Source organism: Pinus tabuliformis, chromosome 7 (assembly GCF_031772625.1).
Source record: "Pinus tabuliformis cultivar Carrire ecotype Pingquan chromosome 7, CPIR1, whole genome shotgun sequence".
NCBI classification, from domain to species: Eukaryota; Viridiplantae; Streptophyta; class Pinopsida; order Pinales; family Pinaceae; genus Pinus; species Pinus tabuliformis.
Genome location: NC_142293.1, coordinates 2,023,910,936 through 2,023,932,434, shown reverse-complemented (window position 1 = coordinate 2,023,932,434; position 21,499 = coordinate 2,023,910,936). Strand labels below are relative to the sequence as shown.

At 36.8% G+C, this 21,499-nt stretch overlaps 1 protein-coding gene across 1 annotated transcript; it reads right to left on the bottom strand.

The window, feature by feature from the left end:
• Nucleotides 1–18,242: 18,242 nt before the first annotated feature.
• Nucleotides 18,243–19,222, bottom strand: LOC149256607 (uncharacterized). Its single transcript, XM_089457466.1, has one exon. It carries the CDS (start codon nt 18,987–18,989, stop codon nt 18,507–18,509), a length of 483 nt encoding a protein of 160 aa, XP_089313592.1. The 5' UTR covers nt 18,990–19,222; the 3' UTR covers nt 18,243–18,506.
• Nucleotides 19,223–21,499: the final 2,277 nt, after the last annotated feature.

Sequence of the window (21,499 nt, the reverse complement as noted above, 5' to 3'; positions counted from 1 at the left end):
AAGCTATTTGATTAGTATAGTCATATGCACATGTGTCAGATAGTCATGAATGATAGTAACTTGTTGTTATATGCCTTGTTTTTGTTGTTTTATGTTAGTTAACTTGATGATTATGTTATATGTTATTGATGATTATGTTATAGTTAACTTGTTGTTGTTATATGTTAGTTAGCTTGATGATTAGGTTATATGTTGTTGATGAGCATGTTATATGTTAACTTATTGTTGTTATACGCTAGCAACTTGATGATTAGGGTTATTACATTAAGATTCCATGTTATATATTATGATAAATTGAATTGGCCTATGTAGACGGCTAGGGTTATGACATTCAGGTATGAGTTAATATGTTGTGGTATTATGTCATACTAATCTACACTAATCGTACATACATGAGTTATGCATGACCGACAAATGATTATGAGCTTATGATGTGAACATGTTAGCTAGTTATTATTATGGATATCATGACCTTATTTAGGGTTGAGTTGATATGTCGTGAAGTCATATCATGCTAATCTGGATTGATTGTGTAGACAAGATAGCCTCCCTTGAGATACCTTAAGGTATAAAAGTTGATGTCTAGTTATAACTAGATTTGTCAAAGGGATTTGAGTCCCTTAAGAGATGGCATGGAAGTGTTCAGTTACAAGGCAGTGTGCTTGGCACAACAAGGTAAGGTAACTAGTATGTTGTTATGTTTATTTATGCACTAACAATTATGCGTTCATGGCAATATCATGCAGGGGATTACATGGCAAAGATACTGTCATGAAATATTGAAGAAGGCTCAGGTTGAGCTTTCCTTTGGAAACACTGGGAACCATGGGGATTGAGTCATGGTGTATGTTGTTAGTCTTGTGCTTTTTATATTTTGGTGATTTATTGTGCTTGATTGTGATTTTGCTTGCATCTTGTGCATGGTCATGCCACTTTGGTTGTGGTGTCATATTGTTGTTGGTTCTCCATGGTGTTCTTCTTGTTTGTTTCTTGTCTTGCCTTTTATGTCTTGAGGGTCCTGGGAATTGGTTGGGAAAGAGGAAGGTTAATGAAGCTCAGGGAGAGCTGAATGAAATCTAGCAGGTAATGTAAGACCCGAATGAAGTTCGGTGCATGAGTAAGAGAAGTTGAAGGTAAGAATATAACAATCGATTGGAGTGGTTCGTTCCATTGGTGTAAATGGATAGTGGCAGTACATTCATGAGAAATGTAACAAGAGAGGTGAAGTAAATGGATCTGAGGCATTAGATGCTTTGTTTATGTTGGGAACAATTATTCTCAATGTTATGCATGGTGTGCATAGATAAATGGAGTTCTCTTAACCTTGACTTTATGATATATAGTAATTATGTTGTGATCATGATTATGTTGATGTCTATATGTGTACTCATGTATGTATGTATGTATGTATGTCATGTCTAACAGGGTCACCATGGATCATGATTATTAAGGCTAATATTTATATGTATATATGTGTATGTATGTATGTTGTTATCTGATAGGGTCGTTAGGAATTATTCTTGTGGAGGAAAGATTGCTTACATAGGTGAATGACATGAAGAGGTTCCTGGTTTATGAGGAATCAAGTGGAAAAGTAGTCATGAAAATATATGAGTTTTGTTGGGTGTGGAACCTGATTATCTTCTATAGTACCGGCATATTGGACCCCAGTTCAAAATGGGGCGGCAACGCCGCCCGTAAAATAATCGCTGCCGTGGGGGGTCACTTTATGGAGCCCCCCCCTGGCGGGGGGTTTCGGGGGCAGTCCCCCGAAGCTAAAAACAGCTGTAAAATTGCCTTGTAAAAGTATAGTAATTTCTAGTCAATCTGAGCCGTTCATTAGGCGGATGATCTGATGGTAGAACTTATGTTTAGTTTTGGGGTTTTTTGCCCTAGAAGGCAACCCCTCTCTTTATATGAGAGCATTGTATTTGAGGCTGTGATATAGATGTGTATTCGGTGAGCGAGAAACATAGAAGTGAGACTGTGAGAGAAAACAGAGGATATTACAGCGGTTTTGCTGTAGGTTGTATCTCTTCATTTTGCTGGATAATAGAAAGGAAGGACTGGCTGTTCGAGGTGGACGTAGCCCAAACTGGGTGAACCACGTATATCTGTGTCTCTCTTGTTTTGTGCGTTTTCTGTGTTTATATTTCTGCAATATTATATGTGTTCCATTGCTCCGTAATATATAATTTTCTAACAACTGGTATCAGAGCCGAAGGTCTATTTGGCTGATAAGCTCGCAGGAAAGAAGGGTTCCTGGTTCGAGTGGGAGCAATGGCGGAAGATGGTAAGTTTAGGGTCGAGAAATTTAACGGCCAAAACTTCTCGCTGTGGAAGATGCAGATGGAAGATTATCTGTATCAGAAAGATCTATACCTACCATTGGGCGGAAAAACAAAGATGCCGACGGGTATGAAAGATGAAGAATGGAACCTTCTCGATAGAAAGGCACTCGGAACCATACGGTTGTGCCTTGCTGCGTCAGTCGCCTTCAACATTTCGAAGGAAACCACGACAGAGGGTTTGATGCAGACGTTGTCGAAACTATATGAAAAACCCTCGGCCTCAAACAAGGTATTTCTTATGAAACGGTTATTTAATATGAATATGTCGGAAGGTGGATCTGTTGCAAACCATTTAAATGATTTTAATACAGTTACAAGTCAGTTAAGTTCTGTAGGGGTGAACTTTGATGATGAAGTTAGAGCTCTGTTATTCTTGTGCTCATTACCAGAAAGTTGGAATGGTTTGGTAATGGCCATTAGTAACTCCGTTTCTAGATCTAGTACTTTAAAGTTTGATGATGTTGTCGGTGCTATCCTTAGCGAGGAAATGCGACGGAAAAGCTCCGGTGAGACATCGGGAAATGCTTTGAGTGCAGAGTCTAGAGGAAGAAAAATGGAAAGAGGAAAGAGCTCAGGATATCGCAGTAAATCAAGGAAAGGCAGATCCAAGTCCAGATCGGGGATAGTGTGCTGGAAATGTGGAAAGAAAGGACACCTAAAGAAAGACTGTAGATCTCGGAAGGGAAAAGAAGGAGATGCACAGCAAGAAAACAATCATGAAGCAAATGTGACAGGTGAGGTGTTACAAGATGCTTTGATTCTTTCTTTCGAAAATATTACTGATTCCTGGGTGGTAGATTCAGGGGCCTCATTCCATGCCATACCTGAAAAGAAATACTTTTATGACTATGTTCAAGGAGATTTTGGACAAGTTCGTCTGGGTGATGACAAACCCTGTAAAATTGTTGGAATGGGTAAGGTTCTTGTAAAACAGCAGAATGGAAACCAATGGCTACTAAAGGAGGTAAGGCATGTTCCAGATCTAAAGAAAAATCTGATTTCAACAGGGCAGTTAGGCAGTGAAGGTTGTGTGACAACTTTCACAGATAAAGCTTGGAAGGTCACAAAAGGAGCCCTGGTAATAGCAAAAGGTGAAAAGGTTGGTACATTGTATTTATGCAATGGTATTTCTAACTCTGTTAATGCTTTGACTTCCAAAGGAGCAGATGCAGCATTATGGCATCATAGGCTCGGACACATGAGTGAAAAAGGGATGAAGATTCTTCACTCAAGGAATTTGTTGCCAGGTTTGAAGAATGTTGATTTGGATTTCTGTGAGAACTGCATTTATGGAAAACAGAAGAGAGTCAGATTTCTTAGAGTTGGGAAAGAAAAGAAGAATGAAAAATTAGAGCTTGTGCATACAGACGTATGGGGACCTGCTCAGGGATCATCTCTCGGTGGCTCTCGTTATTATGTTACCTTTATTGATGATGCAACTAGAAAAACTTGGATTTATTGTATTAAGAATAAATCTGATGTATTTGATACTTTCAAGAAATGGAAATGCTTTGGTTGAGATTGAGACAGGAAAGAAATTGAAGTGTCTTAGATCAGACAATGGAGGTGAATATTGCAGCAAAGAGTTTGATAGGTACTGTTCAGAGCATGGAATTCGCAGAGAGAAGACAGTTCCAAGAACACCACAAGAAAATGGTGTGTCAGAAAGGATGAACAGAACAATCATGGAGCGTGCAAGGTGCATGAGATTGCATGCAGGATTGCCTTTACAGTTTTGGGCAGATGATGTAGATACTGTTGTTTATTTAATAAACAGAGGACCTTCAAGTTCCTTGGATGGTGGTGTTCCAGAGGAAGCATGGACAGAGAAAAAGGTAAACTACTCTATTTTAAAACCTTTTGGTTGTGAGGCCTTTGTCCATATTGATAAAGAAAATAGAACAAAGCTTGAGGCAAAGTCAAAGAAATGTACCTTTATTGGATATGGTGTTAATGATTTTGGTTATCGCTTATATGATTATGAAAATCACAAAATCATTAGGAGCAGAGATGTAATATTCAATGAAAAGGTCTTGTATAAGAATCAGTTGCAGGAAAAGAAACAAGAAAAAGAAAACAAGGAATACGCAGTTCTTGATGAAATTACTGAAAAAGTAAAGGTGCCTGAAAATAATAATAATCAACAACCACAACATCAGCAACCATCACAACAACAACAGGCACCCCAAACACCTGAAAGTGGTGTTAGAAGATCTACCAGGACAAGTAGACCCCCTGAACGATACTCTCCTTCATTATATTATTTATTGTTGACTGATTTTGGTGAACTTGAATGTTATGAAGAAGCAATGCAGGTTGAAAGCAAGAAGAAGTGGGAGGTAGCCATGGAAGAAGAGATGGACTCCTTAATGCATAACCAGACTTGGGATTTAGTCAGGTTGCCTGCAGGAAAAACTACATTGAAGAATAAATGGGTTTACAGGCTGAAGGAAGAAGATGGAGGAAAGCAAAGGTACAAAGCTAGACTTGTGGTGAAGGGGTTTGCACAGAAGAAAGGTATTGATTTTGATGAAATATTTTCTCCTGTTGTTAAAATGACTTCAATCAGAACTATTTTAAGTCTTGTAGCAAGTGAAGATTTGCATCTTGAGCAGTTAGATGTAAAGACAGCCTTTCTCCATGGGGATTTGGAGGAAGAGATATATATGCAGCAGCCACAAGGATATGAGGTGAAAGGGAAGGAGAAACTTGTGTGCAGGTTGAAGAAGAGCTTGTATGGTTTAAAACAGGCTCCAAGGCAGTGGTATCTAAAATTTGACAAGTTTATGTCTGAACAAGGTTATACTAGATGTCACTCTGATCATTGTGTTTATCTGAAAAAGCAAAATGATGGCAGCTATATTATATTGTTATTGTATGTAGATGACATGCTTGTTGCAGGATCTAACATGCAGGAAATAAATGTGCTCAAAAGAAAATTGGCAAATTCATTTGCAATGAAGGATTTGGGTGCTGCAAAACAAATCCTTGGTATGAGAATAACTAGAGACAGGAAAAATAGAAAATTAACATTATCTCAGAATGAGTACATACAAAAGGTGTTGAAAAGATTTAACATGCAAAATGCAAAACCAGTTAGTACACCTTTTGCTAGCCATTTCAAACTTAGCAAAGAAATGTGCCCAAAGACCCAAGAAGACATGGATTATATGTCTAAAGTTCCATATGCATCAGCAGTTGTAAGTTTAATGTATGCAATGGTCTGCACAAGGCCTGATATTGCACATGCAGTGGGAGTTGTAAGCAGGTACATGAACAATCCAGGAAAGGAACATTGGATGGCAGTGAAATGGATTCTCAGATATTTGAGAGGTACCACAAATTAGGCATTATGCTTTGGTGGTTCAAACATATCCCTACAAGGATATGTTGATGCAGATATGGCAGGTGACAGAGATAATAGGAGGAGCACTACAGGATATGTATTTACTGTTGGAGGAACAGCTGTCAGTTGGGTTTCAAAAATCCAAAGTGTTGTTGCACTTTCAACAACAGAAGCAGAGTATGTTGCTGCTACAGAGGCTAGTAAAGAAATGATTTGGTTACAAAGGTTTATGGGTGAATTGGGTAAGGAGCATGATATGGGCACGTTATACAGTGATAGTCAAAGTTCCATTCATCTTGCAAAGAACTCAGCATTTCATTCCAGGACAAAACACATACAGCTCAAGTACCATTTCATACGATCAGTGTTGGAAGATGGAGAGTTGAAGCTGGAAAAGATACACACTAGCCAGAACCCTGCAGATATGCTAACAAAAGTTGTAACCAGGGAGAAACTGAGAATATGCTCAGTTTCAATTGGTCTTCAAGGATGACGATGAAGATGAGAAACAGCCAGGTCCAAAGAGGAGTCATTGTCTAGCAAATGGAGCAGCGGTGGAGTTGCTACAATCAGTCTCCAAGTGGGAGATTGTTGGGTGTGGAGCCTGATTATCTTCTATAGTACCGGCATATTGGACCCTAGTTCAAAATGGGGCGGCAACGCCGCCCGTAAAATAATCGCTGCCGTGGGGGATCACTTTATGGAGCCCCCCCCTGGCGGGGGGTTTCGGGGGTAGCGCCCCCGAAGCTAAAAACAGCTGTAAAATTGCCTTGTAAAAGTATAGTAATTTCTAGTCAATCTGAGCCGTTCATTAGGCGGATGATCTGACGGTAGAACTTATGTTTAGTTTAGGGTTTTTTGCCCTAGAAGGCAACCCCTCTCTTTATATGAGGGCATTGTATTTGAGGCTGTGATATAGATGTGTATTCGGTGAGCGAGAAACATAGAAGTGAGACTGTGAGAGAAAACAGAGGATATTACAGCGGTTTTGCTGTAGGTTGTATCTCTTCATTTTGTTGGATAATAGAAAGGAAGGACTGGCTGTTCGAGGTGGACGTAGCCCAAACTGGGTGAACCACGTATATCTGTGTCTTTCTTGTTTTGTGCGTTTTCTGTGTTTATATTTCTGCAATATTATATGTGTTCCATTGCTCCGTAATATATAATTTTCTAACAAGTTTAGTATCATGTGGTTATTAGTTGATATTATGTGATTATATTATGCCTATGCTTATGTTATGACAAGTAACATTGAGGGATACATCAATGAAATGAAGGCAATGTGGTCTATGACATGCTGGGACAAGCATGGATAAGACACTGGAAGCAGGGTTGCTTGGTAGAGACAGTGTGGTTTTGGACGTGTGGTACTATTGTTGTGCATGTGTTTTATATGTTGTACATGTTTCATCTGTGATGTTGTGCGCATGCGGTGTGGTGTATATATAGTGTCTGTACACGTTGTTTATGCAATTTTATGTATAGGGTGGTACAGATAGTGTTGTGTGATTATTACATATGTAGTGTTGGGTATCGATGGTGCTATGTACATGTTTAATATGCGGTGTTGTGTACATATTGTATTGTGCGTATGATGGATATGTGGCATTGTCTGCATGTTGGATATGCAGTGTTGTGTACGTAGGGTGCTATGTACATGTTGTATATGTTGTGCTATGTACATATGGTGTTTTGTACATGTTGTACATTTGGTGCTATGCACATATGGTGTTGTGTGCATGATTGTATAAGTGGTGCTTTGAGCATGTGGTGTCGTGTACATGTTGTACATATGATATTTTATGTGCAGGTGTTGTTGTGTACACGTTATGCATATGGTGATGTGTACATGTGGTGTCGCGTACATGTTGTGCATGTGGTTTTGTGTAGGTCTGACATTGTGTACACATTGTATAGGTGGTACAATGTACATGTGGCATTGTGTACGCATTGTGCAAGTGGTCTTGTGTACATGTGATGTTGTGCACATGTTGTGTAGGTGGTTTTGTGTACAAGTGGTACTATGTACATATTGTACATATAGTACTGGTGTAAATGTGGTATTGTGTTGATGTCGTACATGTTGTGTTGTGTACATGTGGTACTATGTATGTGCATTGTGTAGTTGGGGTATCGTGACATGTGTACTTGTTGTGTTGTACTTTGTGTAAAATATGTATTGTGTTGTGTTGTACACCAGGTGTAGGTACATGTATTGTGTGGCATTGTACATTGGGTATAGATGATTGCATTGTGTTGTACACCAGGTGTAGGTGTATGTATGTGTTGTGTTGTACACTAGGTGTAGTTGTATGTGTTGTGTGTTAGGTGTAGATGCATGTATTGCATGGTGTTGTATGTCATGTGGTTCTATGTGTGTGATGCACATTATGTGTATGTGCACGTGGTTGAGGAGAAGGCAATGGGCGTTTTTCAGGTGTGGCAACTGATCCAATGTGCGTACAAAATAAGGAAAAAGGTAGAAGCTAAGGATTGATTAAAGGATAAGTTTCATTATTTTATTTCAGTTTTATTATGCATGTGATTTATGATTCTAGTCTATGATGATTACATGTGATCTATGATTTTGGTTTATAATGGTTACATGTGATTTATGGTTTTGATCTATGATGGTTGTGTTTTGAGCTAACCTGATGTGATATGCTTATATATAATGATTTGGTCAAAGATGCTAGTTGACTTGTTGTGACAGGAAGTAAACAGGATTGCAAGTGTAGCTTGTTGATGGGCCACCAATGAGTTATGATTTGAATTTATTTTGAATCTAATGGAAGTTATGTGCTTGGTACATGAAGCATGAAAATGCCCGATTGGGTGGTTGAAATTGACTACAAGAATTAGAAGCAATGACAAAAGGAATTGGAACATGCAGCAGTATGTTGGTAAAGCACTTTAGGAGTAGAGCCATTGTGGGACATTGGTACCCAATAGTGTCCATTGATTTCCATGAGCATGTTATGACTGGTATGATGGTTTTAAGGCAGGGATATGCCTTGGTTTTTGTATATTTCAATGTGAGGAGCCTTGCCAAGGGATGGACTTCCGGGATGGGGGTGCTAGTGAAACTTGGAAGGTGTGTGACTGCACGGAAGGGGGTGACCGGATTGCCCGAGGGACTATGTAGAAGAGAAGGGAAGGTCGTGGATGGATTTGTTTTGGTCATTACCATCACCAGATGGAATTAGATGCACATTGGGAGTGTGACCTAGAACAATGAGTCAGTAATTGTTCACTAAGAGGACAAGTGGCGTTGGATTATCGCGATGGACATTGGATGCAGATTTGACTTTGCAGTGAATTTTTGACTTCCTGGGATGGAGGTGAATCCTAGTATTACTTTGAGGGTGGAGGTATGAGCCTATGGATTCCCTTTTTGATTGATACAGGCATTGTATCATTTTATTTGTTGGTTGAGCAAATGTGCATGTGTATATTATATTAAATATTCTATCGAGCTGGATTTATAAAGCTCCACAGACAATATGGTTATTTTTTGGGTGAAGCAAATGTGTATGTGTATATGTAGTTATTGTAAATAATGTAATCAGCTATGTTATAAAGATCTAGTAAATGGTATGTTTGTCATGTTTTAATATATGGTCATTGTAAATACTGCAACGAGTTGTGTTATAAAGCTCCATGGGCATTATGTTTTGTTTTCAGCAGTATTGTTGGTTATAGGTGTCATTGAACACTGAGGATAGTGTTCCCCCAAGGGGGAGGGTTCTGTAACAACCCTAGTTAAAAATCCATGTAAAAATATATAAGACCACGGTCATGGGACACGTATTCCAAGTTGAATGGTGGGAAAAATATCCTAGTGGGTGTTCATTCTATTTATTATGGCTAAGGAAATTGGCAAAGACAATGACAAAGGCTTTGGAAAGGCATGAGACATTAATTGGCATTTTATTTATGAAAATAAAGGAAATTAGGAGAAAAGGAAGGTGAAAGGTCATAGGTTGCATGTGAGGAGGAAAATGAAGGAAAATAATGGAAAATGAATAAAATAGAGGCTTCATTAATAAAAAGGCTTATGAGGATCAGTGGGTAGGCTTGGTCAGTGTAAACTTTTGTCAGTTCAGTTTTGGAGCTCTCACTTCTATTCTATCTCTCTTACTCCTGGACACTTGAGTTTTCTTGGAGCACTCTTGGAGAGTGTGCCATACTTGGATTTTTGGAGCAAGAAGACAAAGGAAGAGCAAGAAATCGCAAGAGGACATCGGTATCAACAACTACAACAATTTTTTCTTGCAGGTACTAAGTTGCATGTATGTTTCCTCACTAGTTTTGGCATGCATGGCACATGCATGTAGTTTCTTGGTTATGATCTGTCATTGGCATGGAGGATTGACTGGATTGATAGTGGATTTGCCTAACCTTTCCATTTCCTGGATAGCCATGATGTTGTGGGTTTATTTATTTGTTTCTGGTTGGTTCTCATGTTTCCTTTAGCTTGGGTTGAGTTATTAGTTCCTAGAGCCTTGGTTGGACAAACACTCTGGAAGCCCTATAATGGCTTGGGTTGAGTTATTAGTCCTATAAGCCTTGGTTGGACAAACACTCTGGAAGCCCTGTAATAGCTTGGGTTAAGTTACTATTCCTAGAAGCCTTGGTTGGACAAATGCTCTGGAAGCCCTTGGTGGGTTGAGTTAATAGTCTTGGAAACCCTGGTTGGACAAATGCTCTAGAAGCCCAGAAAAAGTTTTGGGTTGAGTTACTAGCCCCAGAAACCCTAGTTGGAAAAATGCTTTGGAAGCCCAAAATAAGTTGTGGGTTGAGTTACTAGTCCTAGAATCCTTGGTTGGAAAAAACACTCAGGAGCCATGGAAGGCTTCGGTAGAAACCAATTTGATGATGGTTTTGGGATGTCCAACCGTGAGGTGGAATCATTGTTTGATAGGTTGAGGTGGATGGTCTCTAGAAGCCTTGGATGGTTTTGGATTGATGTGTTCTATGAGATCCCACATTCATGCTTGGAATATGGTGCAAGGTTGAATGGATGAAGAGATATTTGGCTTAGCCATTCTATGGTTGGGTGGAACGTGGTAGTCCCATACTGGGTTGGCTTTTGCATCATGAATATGAGGTTATTTCTCCTTGTTATCTCATAAGTATTATACTAGTTTATATGTTGATTCTATGTCTATTGTATCCTTGATATTTCTGTTGTTATTATGCTGGTTATGAATATGTATATTACAATGGCTATGTATCGCTTCCAACATGTTTTTACTTGTATATGAATGAACAATGTTTCTAGGGCTTAATGGATGAAACTACAACTAAAGTGATAAGGAAACAATGCCTCATAGAGAATCTCAGATAAGTATGAGACTCGTATGCTTAGATCTGTTATTTAAACCTGTAGATTACATATTCGGGATATGTTTGACGAAATTCCTTTCATGGCTAGTAGGGGTCTAGTCAAGGTCTTATTCAAGTAATTGCATTAGTACTGTTATTTCCATGTTATCTTACTATTCTGAAGGTGTCATTCAATTATCGGCAGTGACCCGGGCTCTGGGCCTGAAAATGTAGCTTAAACCCCAGGGACGCTGGCACAGAACCAAGAAAAATAGTCCCTGGGCACTAGCATACCTTGTCATGAGAGCATTTAGATCCTCCTTGATGCTGGCAGGCCTATAGGATGAGAGCGTCTGCCGGTCAAGTGGTCCAAAATCTCAGTGGGACCCAGGGGCTGGTTGGAAGAAAGGTTGGGTTGGCTCTTGAGGGTCCTAATGCTGATGTTGAATGCATAGAAAATTTTAGGGGTGAATTTTCGCCCTTCGGCGAAATTAAGGGGTTTTAAATTTTTAGTGGGCGAATATTTTGTATCATAGTACACTTTTACAAATCACCTCAAATAGGCCACCTTATTTTAAGGGAGAGGGTAAAAAAGGTAAATTTAGCCCTTGAAATTAGGAGTTACAACCTTCCATTCGCCCATTTTCAAGAATAGGTTTTATTTAAGTGAATCCTATGGGCCAAAGGCCCAAATACCATATTTATAAAAGAGGTATGGTAAATTAATAAAAATATAAATAAATGAGAGGTATGGTAAATAAATAAAACATTTTTTATATTTACTCCATAAGTCACCTTATATACATGCAAGGGTGTAAACAAATAAAAATATAAGTAAAGTGGAGGTATGGTAAATAAATAAAACGTCTTTTTATACTTACTCAAAAGGTATGGTAAATAAATAAAAATATAAATAAACTAGGCGCATGGTAAATAAATAAAACCTCTTTTTATATTTAGTCCATAACCCTCGTTCTATTTATGAAGGCTCAAGAAAGAGGTTTTATTTAAGTGAATCCTATGGGCCAAATACCATATTTGTAAAAGAGGTATGGTAAATTAATAAAAATATAAATAAATGAGAGGTATGGTAAACAAATAAACCATTTTTTTATATTTACTCCATAAGTCACCTTATATTTATGAACACTCAAAAAATGCGTTATATTTAGGTGAAACCTATGGGAAAAATACTATGGGACAAATACCATGGACTAGATTGTTATTAATACCATGCAAAAAAACATTATTAACCCTAATATTAGTATTAATAAAAATAAAAATGGCACATGGTATTGACCCATGGTATTCACCAAAATGGTACATGGTATTGACCCATGGTATTCACCAAAATGGTACATGGTATTGACCCATGGTATTCACCTGGAATGTAGCCTATTTAAATGGGGGAATTAAACCAGCATAGATCCATCTTTACTCTGGATCTACTAACCCCCGAGAGGTATCAAATATTGTGATATGCAAACTAACATAGAGTGAAAAAATATTTGATCCGATCAAGAGTAAAAATGGATGTTGTAATTTAATGTATGTTAAACATTTTAGCTTGGTTAAAATAAAAAATAAAATAAAAATCAACTATTAATTTTATTAATTTTTATAAATTATTAATAGTAATTTTTAAGCTCCCGGTTTATGATAACCCATGGTAATACCATGGTATTCATGTGAGCATAGACTATTTAAAGGGGAAATTATATCATCTTAGATCCATCTTAATTTTGGGTCTACCAAGTGCTCAGAGGGATAAATAGATTTCATCCCCCTAAGAGTGGTAGATGTGGAGTTAAGATGGATATAGGTTGGTTTTTATGATAATGAAGATATTATATAGACTTAGGAAATTATATTCTAAAAACATCTTAAGGTGAATGGTTAAAGCATAGACATTGGACAAGTATATTTGTATACTTCTGTTTTAAACTGAAACAAATCCAGGGCTAAAAGGAATGGATTGATTGCACTAGTCATCCTTCTATAACTTTTCAACATATGCTGGAGTAAACAGATTGTAATTTGGGTAATTTTTCTAATTGCAAACATGAACATACTTGTGTATTGGCAGGGTGGTTACGAGGTCCCTAGAAGTGATGAATTTGAATTTTTCTTGGTTTTATATATAGTATTAGGTTTTTTCTCATGCTTTCTGTGAATGGCACGGGTGAATTTTATCCTACACCCACTAGGTTGTCGATATGTAATTTCGGTAATTTTGATTTCAAAAGATATTTTAAAGAAATGCAATGATTTCATTTGTGTATTCAATAAACACAAGATTTTATAATTGAGTAAAATATTCGCCATGCCTAGTGAAAGATTCGCCAAAAAATTATATATACATATCATATTATTGATAAAATCGCCTTCCCTTTTTCCTATATACCATGGAGATTCGCCCATTTATTATACATGTAAATTTAGGGGGGGTTCTTAAAATTTTCCCTGGTTGAATGTTTGTATGGTGTGTTTCCATCAGTTCCACTTCCTTAACATGACTTAGGAGGTTGAATCATATCATAGTGGCCTCTCGTCGCATGTTTACCCCGGTTGGCCGGTTGCTTGGGTAGATGTGGGAGGAGGGTCTTACATAGAAAGGGGTCATGTTTATGCTTAGTTTTCACAATTTTTCACAGGGAACACAATAGCACATGATTTTTCTTCATCTAAGTAGCCGAATTTCAGGTCGTCCCTAGAATTGGAGGTATAAGGTGTATTTTTCCATTGTTCTTTTGATTTTTTCTGAGATGATGATTTGATTTTGAGATCCATGTATGCCACTTTGTGAGAGGATCCTTGTATGCCACTTTATGTGAGAGATTGATATTTTGTCATGATGAAGGATAGCTTATATGAGTGAGAGTTCTTATAGAAGAACGTCTCGTCGAGATACATGCCACTCTAATTAAGGGAGTTCTTCCTTGCATTGACAAAGAACACATCATGTATTCATCATCTTGCAACAATTAATGAAGCTTCCTCCACACCCTTAACACTGGGCCTGAAGCCCTAACCCACACTGGGTGAACTTCATTATCAACTTGTGTGTGTTCTTTGATTTGATGGTTTCCTTTATGTTTTATATTCTTTAAAGTATGCACATGGGGTTTTTCATACTCTTTCACATGCAATTGTGTTAACATCACAAAAGTGTTAAAAGATCTTGGTTAATTCTTTCAGCTGAGAGAAAACAGATCACACAAACTCCTCTTTCCTCAACCTAATTCCAAAAGAAGCTAAATCTATCTCCTTTTCTCGATTTAAACCCATATCCCTCTGCAATTCCACTAATAAGATCTTAACCAAAGTGATTTTCAACAGGCTTAGGTAGATTCTCCCTGTAATTATCTCAGAGAATCAAGGGGGATTCATGAAACACAAGTAGATCCTTGACAATGTCATCTTGGTTCAAGATGTGACTCATTCTAGAAAAAAAATTGGAGAACTAGGCATGGTAATAAAAATAGATATGGCAAATGCTTTTGACAGAGTTTGACATTCCATTATACCATTTGTCTTGAAGAAAATGGGTTTAGTGAAGAATTCATAAAGTGGATAACAACCTCTATTGGAAGCCCATGTATTGCTCCTTTGGTTAATGGTTAGCCATGTCACTTATTTAAACCCTCAAGGGGCTTGTGAAAATGTTGTCCCCTCCCCACCTGTTATATATTCTTGTAACATAAACTCTCAGCATAAATTTGGAGTTGGCTAGGGTCAAAGGGAAATTAAAATGCCTAAGCATTGCTCACAATACAAAGGATGTCAACCACTCTCAGTTCACTGATGACAACCTTCTTCTAGGGTGTGCTTCAAGACAAATCACTGTGATATTCAAATAAATTTTGGACAAATATATTAACATTTATAGAGGTCTTCTCAACAAATTGAAGAGTCAAATATTTGGATGGAATGGTTTTGTTTTGACCCTTCAAAATATCTCTAAGGTTCTAAAATTTCCTCTAACAGTTGATTGGAAAACTTCAAATATCTTGGTATCCCAATTTCATAGGGTGCTTCGAATTTTTATAGTCACGTTCTGATACCCTAAATAAATTCAAGAAGAAAATCTAAGCCAGGGGTACCCATTGGCTTTCCACTGTTGGTAGGGTAATATCAGTAAAAAAAAACTATCCTCTCTTCCATTATATCTTTTGGTTTTCTTACTCTTAAATTTGTAATTTCACAAATGAGTATCATGATAAGAAAGTTTTTATGGCAAGGAGGAAGGAAAAATGAAAATAAAATTCATTTGGTTCAATGGAACACAGTTCATATTCCAAAAGAAAATGGTCAATTAGTCGTAAAATACCCTTTGTTTATGAACCTAGCTATGGGAGAAAAAATAATTTGGGGGATAATTTCTTATGCAAAGGGATGGTGGAAGATAGCCTTTGTGCAAAAATAATTTAATAAAAGCCACCTGCTAAGACGTGAGACAGTGTAGTGGATTGGTCCAAGCTCCTAAATCTGGAAATTGTGTAATACAACCAAACCTCTTATTATTGATCACCTCACTTGGCATGCTGGGAATGGTGCTCATATTAATCTCTAGAAGGATAACTTCTCCTCATATGATCCATTGGGATATTAGGAGGATTATAAAGATTTAGCTACATGGATGCAAGAAAAAGGAATGTCAAAGTTGAAATATATTCCCTAATGGATGAGCTTGGTCACTGGAAAGGTTGGCTCATGCCTAATCTTCATGATCACCTTAGACCTCAATGGTACAAATTGATTTCTTTATTAAAAGGTTTGGCTCCAATTTCCTTCTCTCCACAAGATCACCGCTATTAGACTTTAAGCCCTCATCACATTTATTCAGTCAAGCATGGATACTTTCATTTAGTAAAATGGCTCCCTCGCCCTCCCTCATGTAGACTATGGTCTAAAATATGGAGTAGAGATAGCATCCCGAAAATCAATACCATATGTTGGTCTCTTATGCACCAAAAAATTCTCACTGTCAAAAACATGAGGGAAAGAAATATTTATGGCTCGTCTAAATGTGTCCTCTACCTTAGTTTTGAGGAATCTATCCCTCATCTCTTTCAACATTACCCCTTCTCCCCGAAGGCCTGATAGTTAGCATTATCTCCCATCTCTTTCATTGGCTCTATTCCGGGCTCATGGGAGGACATGCTTGAAAAGTGGAGTTCTCATTATCATTGGAGCCGAAAATCCTCCTCCTTATCAATACATTATTGGTCAACCTTCCCTAAATTCATATGTTGATACATCTCGATTGCAAGGAATAAAATAATATTCAAAAATGAACTATTAACTCCCTAGGCGGCGGCGACTAAAGCTTGCTCTTTGCTTTTTGAAGTACTTTCTATTTGAGGATTCAGTGATGAAGATATGGAGGAATTAAATAAAGAAGAATGTGTCTAGATTAAAATTGATAGGAATTTTTCTCCTTTCTCCAAATTTATGCTCAAGCCTGATAGGCATTTGGTTCCTTGAATTAGGCTTGCTCAAGAGGAATTCCTTCTGTGGAGAATGGAAAAATCGTAGCTTTCTCTCTATTTTGATGAGCCATCAAGAGGCAACCTTGGGGAGGTGAGAGCGAAAGGGGTTCTTTATAGCCCCGATGGAAAAATAGTGACACAATTTGCATGGGGTCCATGCCTATTGACTAACAACATCGCAAAACACCTCACATTTTGGAAGGGCTTGGAGGTGGCCATAGAAAAGAAAATCTCAAGACTCATAGTATTTGGAGATTCAATTCTTGTCATCCGAAAAATGACAAAGACCAAGGAAGCAATATGCTTAGATTTCTCTCCCATGAATTTAAGGGTGCTTAATTCTACCTCTTCGTTAATTGGAATTTTTTCACATTCTTAGACAGTTGAATCCGATAGATGATAATTTATCCAGAAATGGTTCAACTATGGAACAAAGAAGCCTTATATTGGATAATATTCTCAACTTTTCTCCAATTCCATAATATGATAATGAAAGCTAGAAATTTTGGTTAGATGGATGGGAGTGTTTCCACTCCTTTTAATAATGTTCTAAGGAGATTGTTTATCCATCAACATTGGAGAAACAACATATTGAAGTCTAGGGTCGCCTTCGATTTAGAAACATGGTCAATTCCCTAGTCACTCCCTTACAAAGTAGCATATGGATTAAGTTTTGGCCTCCTATGAATTTCCTATTTCAAACACGTTCATTCTCGCTCTGGCTTATTAAAGGGATTACAAGTGGAAGGAAGCATTGACCATTTCAAGAAAGTGATTCCTTTTCTATTTATTCTCTCTTAGGTGGGATCCGAGGTGGTTCACCTTGACTGTGGAGTTCATAGGCTTGAGTAGAAGAATGAAGTTATGGGAGTCGTCTGATGTCATTCTTTCCATGTCAATTCTCTATCTGAGTAATCTTTGGGCAATGGAGTCAGGTTTTCTATTGATTCTTGGCTCATGGAATGGCAGTGTTTCTGTCTATATATCGAACTTATGGTTTCCTCATAGTATTATTCGATTCTCATCTCAGCCGGGTTATGAAGCTAGCATTTTCACTGCCAGTGAGCTATCTAGTTTTGTTTACTGTTTATGGTATGCAATGTCCAATTCCTTTGTCCCTCTGGATAATGTTGATGCTAGCCTTGTGTTGGATAGACTGTTGGATGCTTCTCGAGCTCTTTTAGTCTCCATCAAGAAGCTTGAGGATATGGTTGAAAGGCAAAGGATCTTGTTCCAGATTTTCCTAGAAACTAAGTTACTCCACCATCACGCAGAAATGGAATAGGTGGTTGATGGTCTCAGCGAGAAAGTATGAGCATTAGGAGTTTGCTTGTCTGCAATGGAAGTCATAGGGAATGACAATCTACAGTCGGTTTTGGGTGATGAAGGTCCCAATGTCGTTGTTGGAGGGAAAGGAACTTGTTGACTTAGAAGAATGGGTATCGATGGAAACAATCGTTGTTAAGTTTGTGTCATGAAGCCTGCAATTTTTTGAAGTTTGTATTTTTGAGAAATTTACTCTCTTAAATTTATTAAATAAAAAATTAAAATAAATTTAAACCAATTTATATAATAATTATACCTTATCTATAATATTTCTTAACCCAATTCAAAGTTTTATTATGTCAATAATTTTTTTACTAGCATTATCTCTATACATTTTTTAAATTAAAAAATAAAAAATAAAAAATAAAAAACTCAATATATATATAACGAATTGAAATGAAGACAAAGACCTGTTGCATAACAAGCTTGAGCACAAAAGCCATAGTACATTGCAGACATGAATGAGAACAATGTTGGGAAATTTGTGGACAACAGATTTTTTCCAGAACAACAGTTTATATCCCAATCCATTACATCTCCAAGATCTGATACAAGTGATAATGCAACAAGCAATGGGTACATCCAAAGATAAAAATCGCAGCCAGTACCCGGAAGAAGAGAATACAAGAGAGCACGATGAAACTCGAAAGAAAGCCGAGGATTTCAGCAGAGTAAACGCCTGGATGTGATGAAGATAAGGGCAGGGAAGAAAAGCACATGAACGAAGAGAGTTATTCTGTAAGCGCAAAAATAGTCCTTATAACTCACTGAACATGAACATGGAACTCCTCCGCCTTCTATATCTTCTTCGCCACCCCTTATCAAATCGCCTGAAACCTTCTGTAATAGGAACAGCCGGCGTTGTATGATGTCCAGGTGGGCTTCTGTTATGAATGCGAAGAAGAGAGCAACAATGGTGGATAGGCATGCAACAGCAGAGAGATAAACGTGAATAGGAACCCACCAGATGCCATGCCCACAACTGTTGGGCTGAGAGGGAGAGTGAGAATGGGTGTTTATCAGAGACCCCAAGACTGCAAGTTGGAATACAATATAAACACCCACCAGCACAGACGTATTAGCTGCGCTCTTCAATTTCATCCGAATGATGTGATTAACTGAGGGGCAAGAAAATGAATCCTTCATTTGCACCAAAATCAATTACATAAATTGAATACCATATGAATGAATTCAAGTGCTGAGGACATATTTAAAGGGAAGGCAGCAGGGGAAAGTGCCCGGATATTTCCATGAAATGTTGCAGTCTGCATGGAAAACCAGAAGCAATTACATAAATTGATTACCATATGAATGAATTCAAGTGCTGACGACATATTTAAAGGGAAGGCAGCAGGGGAAAGTGCCCGGATATTTCCATGAAATGTTGCAGTCTGCATGGAAAACCAGAAGGAAGTATCGCTCCACTTTCCTGCGTAGAGTGAGTTGTCCTTTACCATTAACACGGTTTCTGCAAGCTTTGTACCAAGAAAACAAGAACCATACACGCAAGTTCCTACCGTTGGCCTGTCAGCGGGATGATTTTTACCGCTTTAAATGGCATATGTATCACATCAATTGCCCATTCCGGAACCAGAAGCTGCCCAGTTCATAACGATATAGACCAGACAGAAAGCCAAGTACCGTGGGGTTGCCCAGTGCGACTCGCATTTAATGTTCTGCATGGTGATGTTTAGTGCTCACCAATTTATCGTACGTGAGGGGTGGAGCATGAACCGAAGTTTCCCGTGGAAAATTCAATGGACAGGTTAATCCGGAAAATACTGGAAATTTAAGTAAGATTATGTTCAAATTTTGTAATTTTTTTTTTTTTTAAATTTGGTTTATTTTCGTTAAATTTTAGGATTCAGGGTGTTCAAGAATTTTTTTGAAAGTGTTGAATTTATTTCCACTGTCAAAAAATAAAAATAATTTAGACATTCTGACATTTTGATTTTTTGAAATATTTATTTACTTATTCATACAATCAATTTACAATCTTAAAATGTATTTCTGACTGTTTTATGTTTGGATTTTTATATTTTGATTTTTTTTGAAATTTCATAGTATCAATGTAAATGAAATATATTATTTTTAAAATATTTAGTTATTTAACTATTTAAATTTATAATTTTGATTTTCAACGAATTTAATTGGAAAAATTGTTTTTGACTATGTTCATAACTTCTCCATACCTCAAGATTTTGAGGAAGTGAAATTATGTTATTTGTATAACTTGTTTGTTTCATCAAATATTAAAAAAATAATTTTCTTAATTATTTTGAAGTGAAATTATGTTATTTGTATAACTTGTTTGTTTCATCAAATATTAAAAAAATAATTTTCTTAATTATTTTGAATAATGCAAGTTGGAAATCTTTAACAAAATTTTAGGTTGGAAATCTTTTAAAAGTTATAAGATTGGGAATTTTTCTTGTAATATAATCCAATTGAGTGATAAAAGAATGCAAGTTTGAAATCTTTAATAAAAATTTAAAAGTTCTAAGATGTGAGAATTTTTTTTTTAATATCATCCGATAAAAGAATTATTGATGGGTGAATGTATAAAGATGGTTACAATTTGCGAAAAAAATCTTATTTTAATGATATTTAAAAAAAAATATTAGTATAATTTTTTTATTGCAAATGTTAGCACATTTTGATGGGAATTTTGTAATAATTTAATCTAAAATGTATAATTTAAAAATAGTCTTATATATATATATATATATATAAAAAGAGAATTAAGTTATGCATATTGAAACTTTGTTTTTTTATGCAATATTATATTTTGAAGTTGGAGAGTCAATATTTGAATTGTATTTTTTGGACACATACTTTCAAGTATGATTTTTTTCTACTGTTTAAATAAATTCAAAAACCAAGAGTACCCTTTGAAGAGGAATTGTAAATGAAGATGGTGGTATTTTTTGAAATTTGTTAGTTTTGTATATTTTACGTTGTTGATTTTTCATTCAGCCCTTTAAAACTATTCAAAAAAATTTCAAGCATAAAGTTTAAAATAAATTAGATGAAAAATATCATGTGAATTTAGAAATTCCAAACTCATATGCCATTGGACAGAGGATTCTTTCATGAATCCAACATGATCAAATCTGCCACCTAAGGAAAAATATTGTCTTAAGTTCACCATGCTATGAGATGGTATCACAGAGAAATCTGCAGTGGGAGAGCTAAAACTCTATTTTTTAGGCCCTCAACAGCTTGATTGAGTGCTTAAGGTAAAATTTGAAATAGCTCGATCAAGGGTTTAACAAAATCTTGATTGAGCTTTTAACATAGTTAAACAAGGGCTTGATCTAGCTATAGCTCCATCGAGCCTTTCCAACCATAAACTCTGTGTTGCCTTTTGGGAAGGAATTAAAAAAAAAATAGCTCGATCGAGCCGTTTTTGCCCCCTCCCAACCCGTGTGCTTGACAAAAGGTGTAAAGAGCTTCATGCATTCACCTTGAGGTTGAAATTCTTCATTATTGGATTTGCAATTTTTATTGCAAAAATAGATTGAGAAACCTTAAAAACTATGATAGCACTAGGATTTTATACAATCTCAATAACTGAAATCTATAAGCCTAGCAATTAGTAAGTGAATTTTGGGCAAGAAAAAAGATGATCGAAGAAAATGACTGGAAAAATTCCA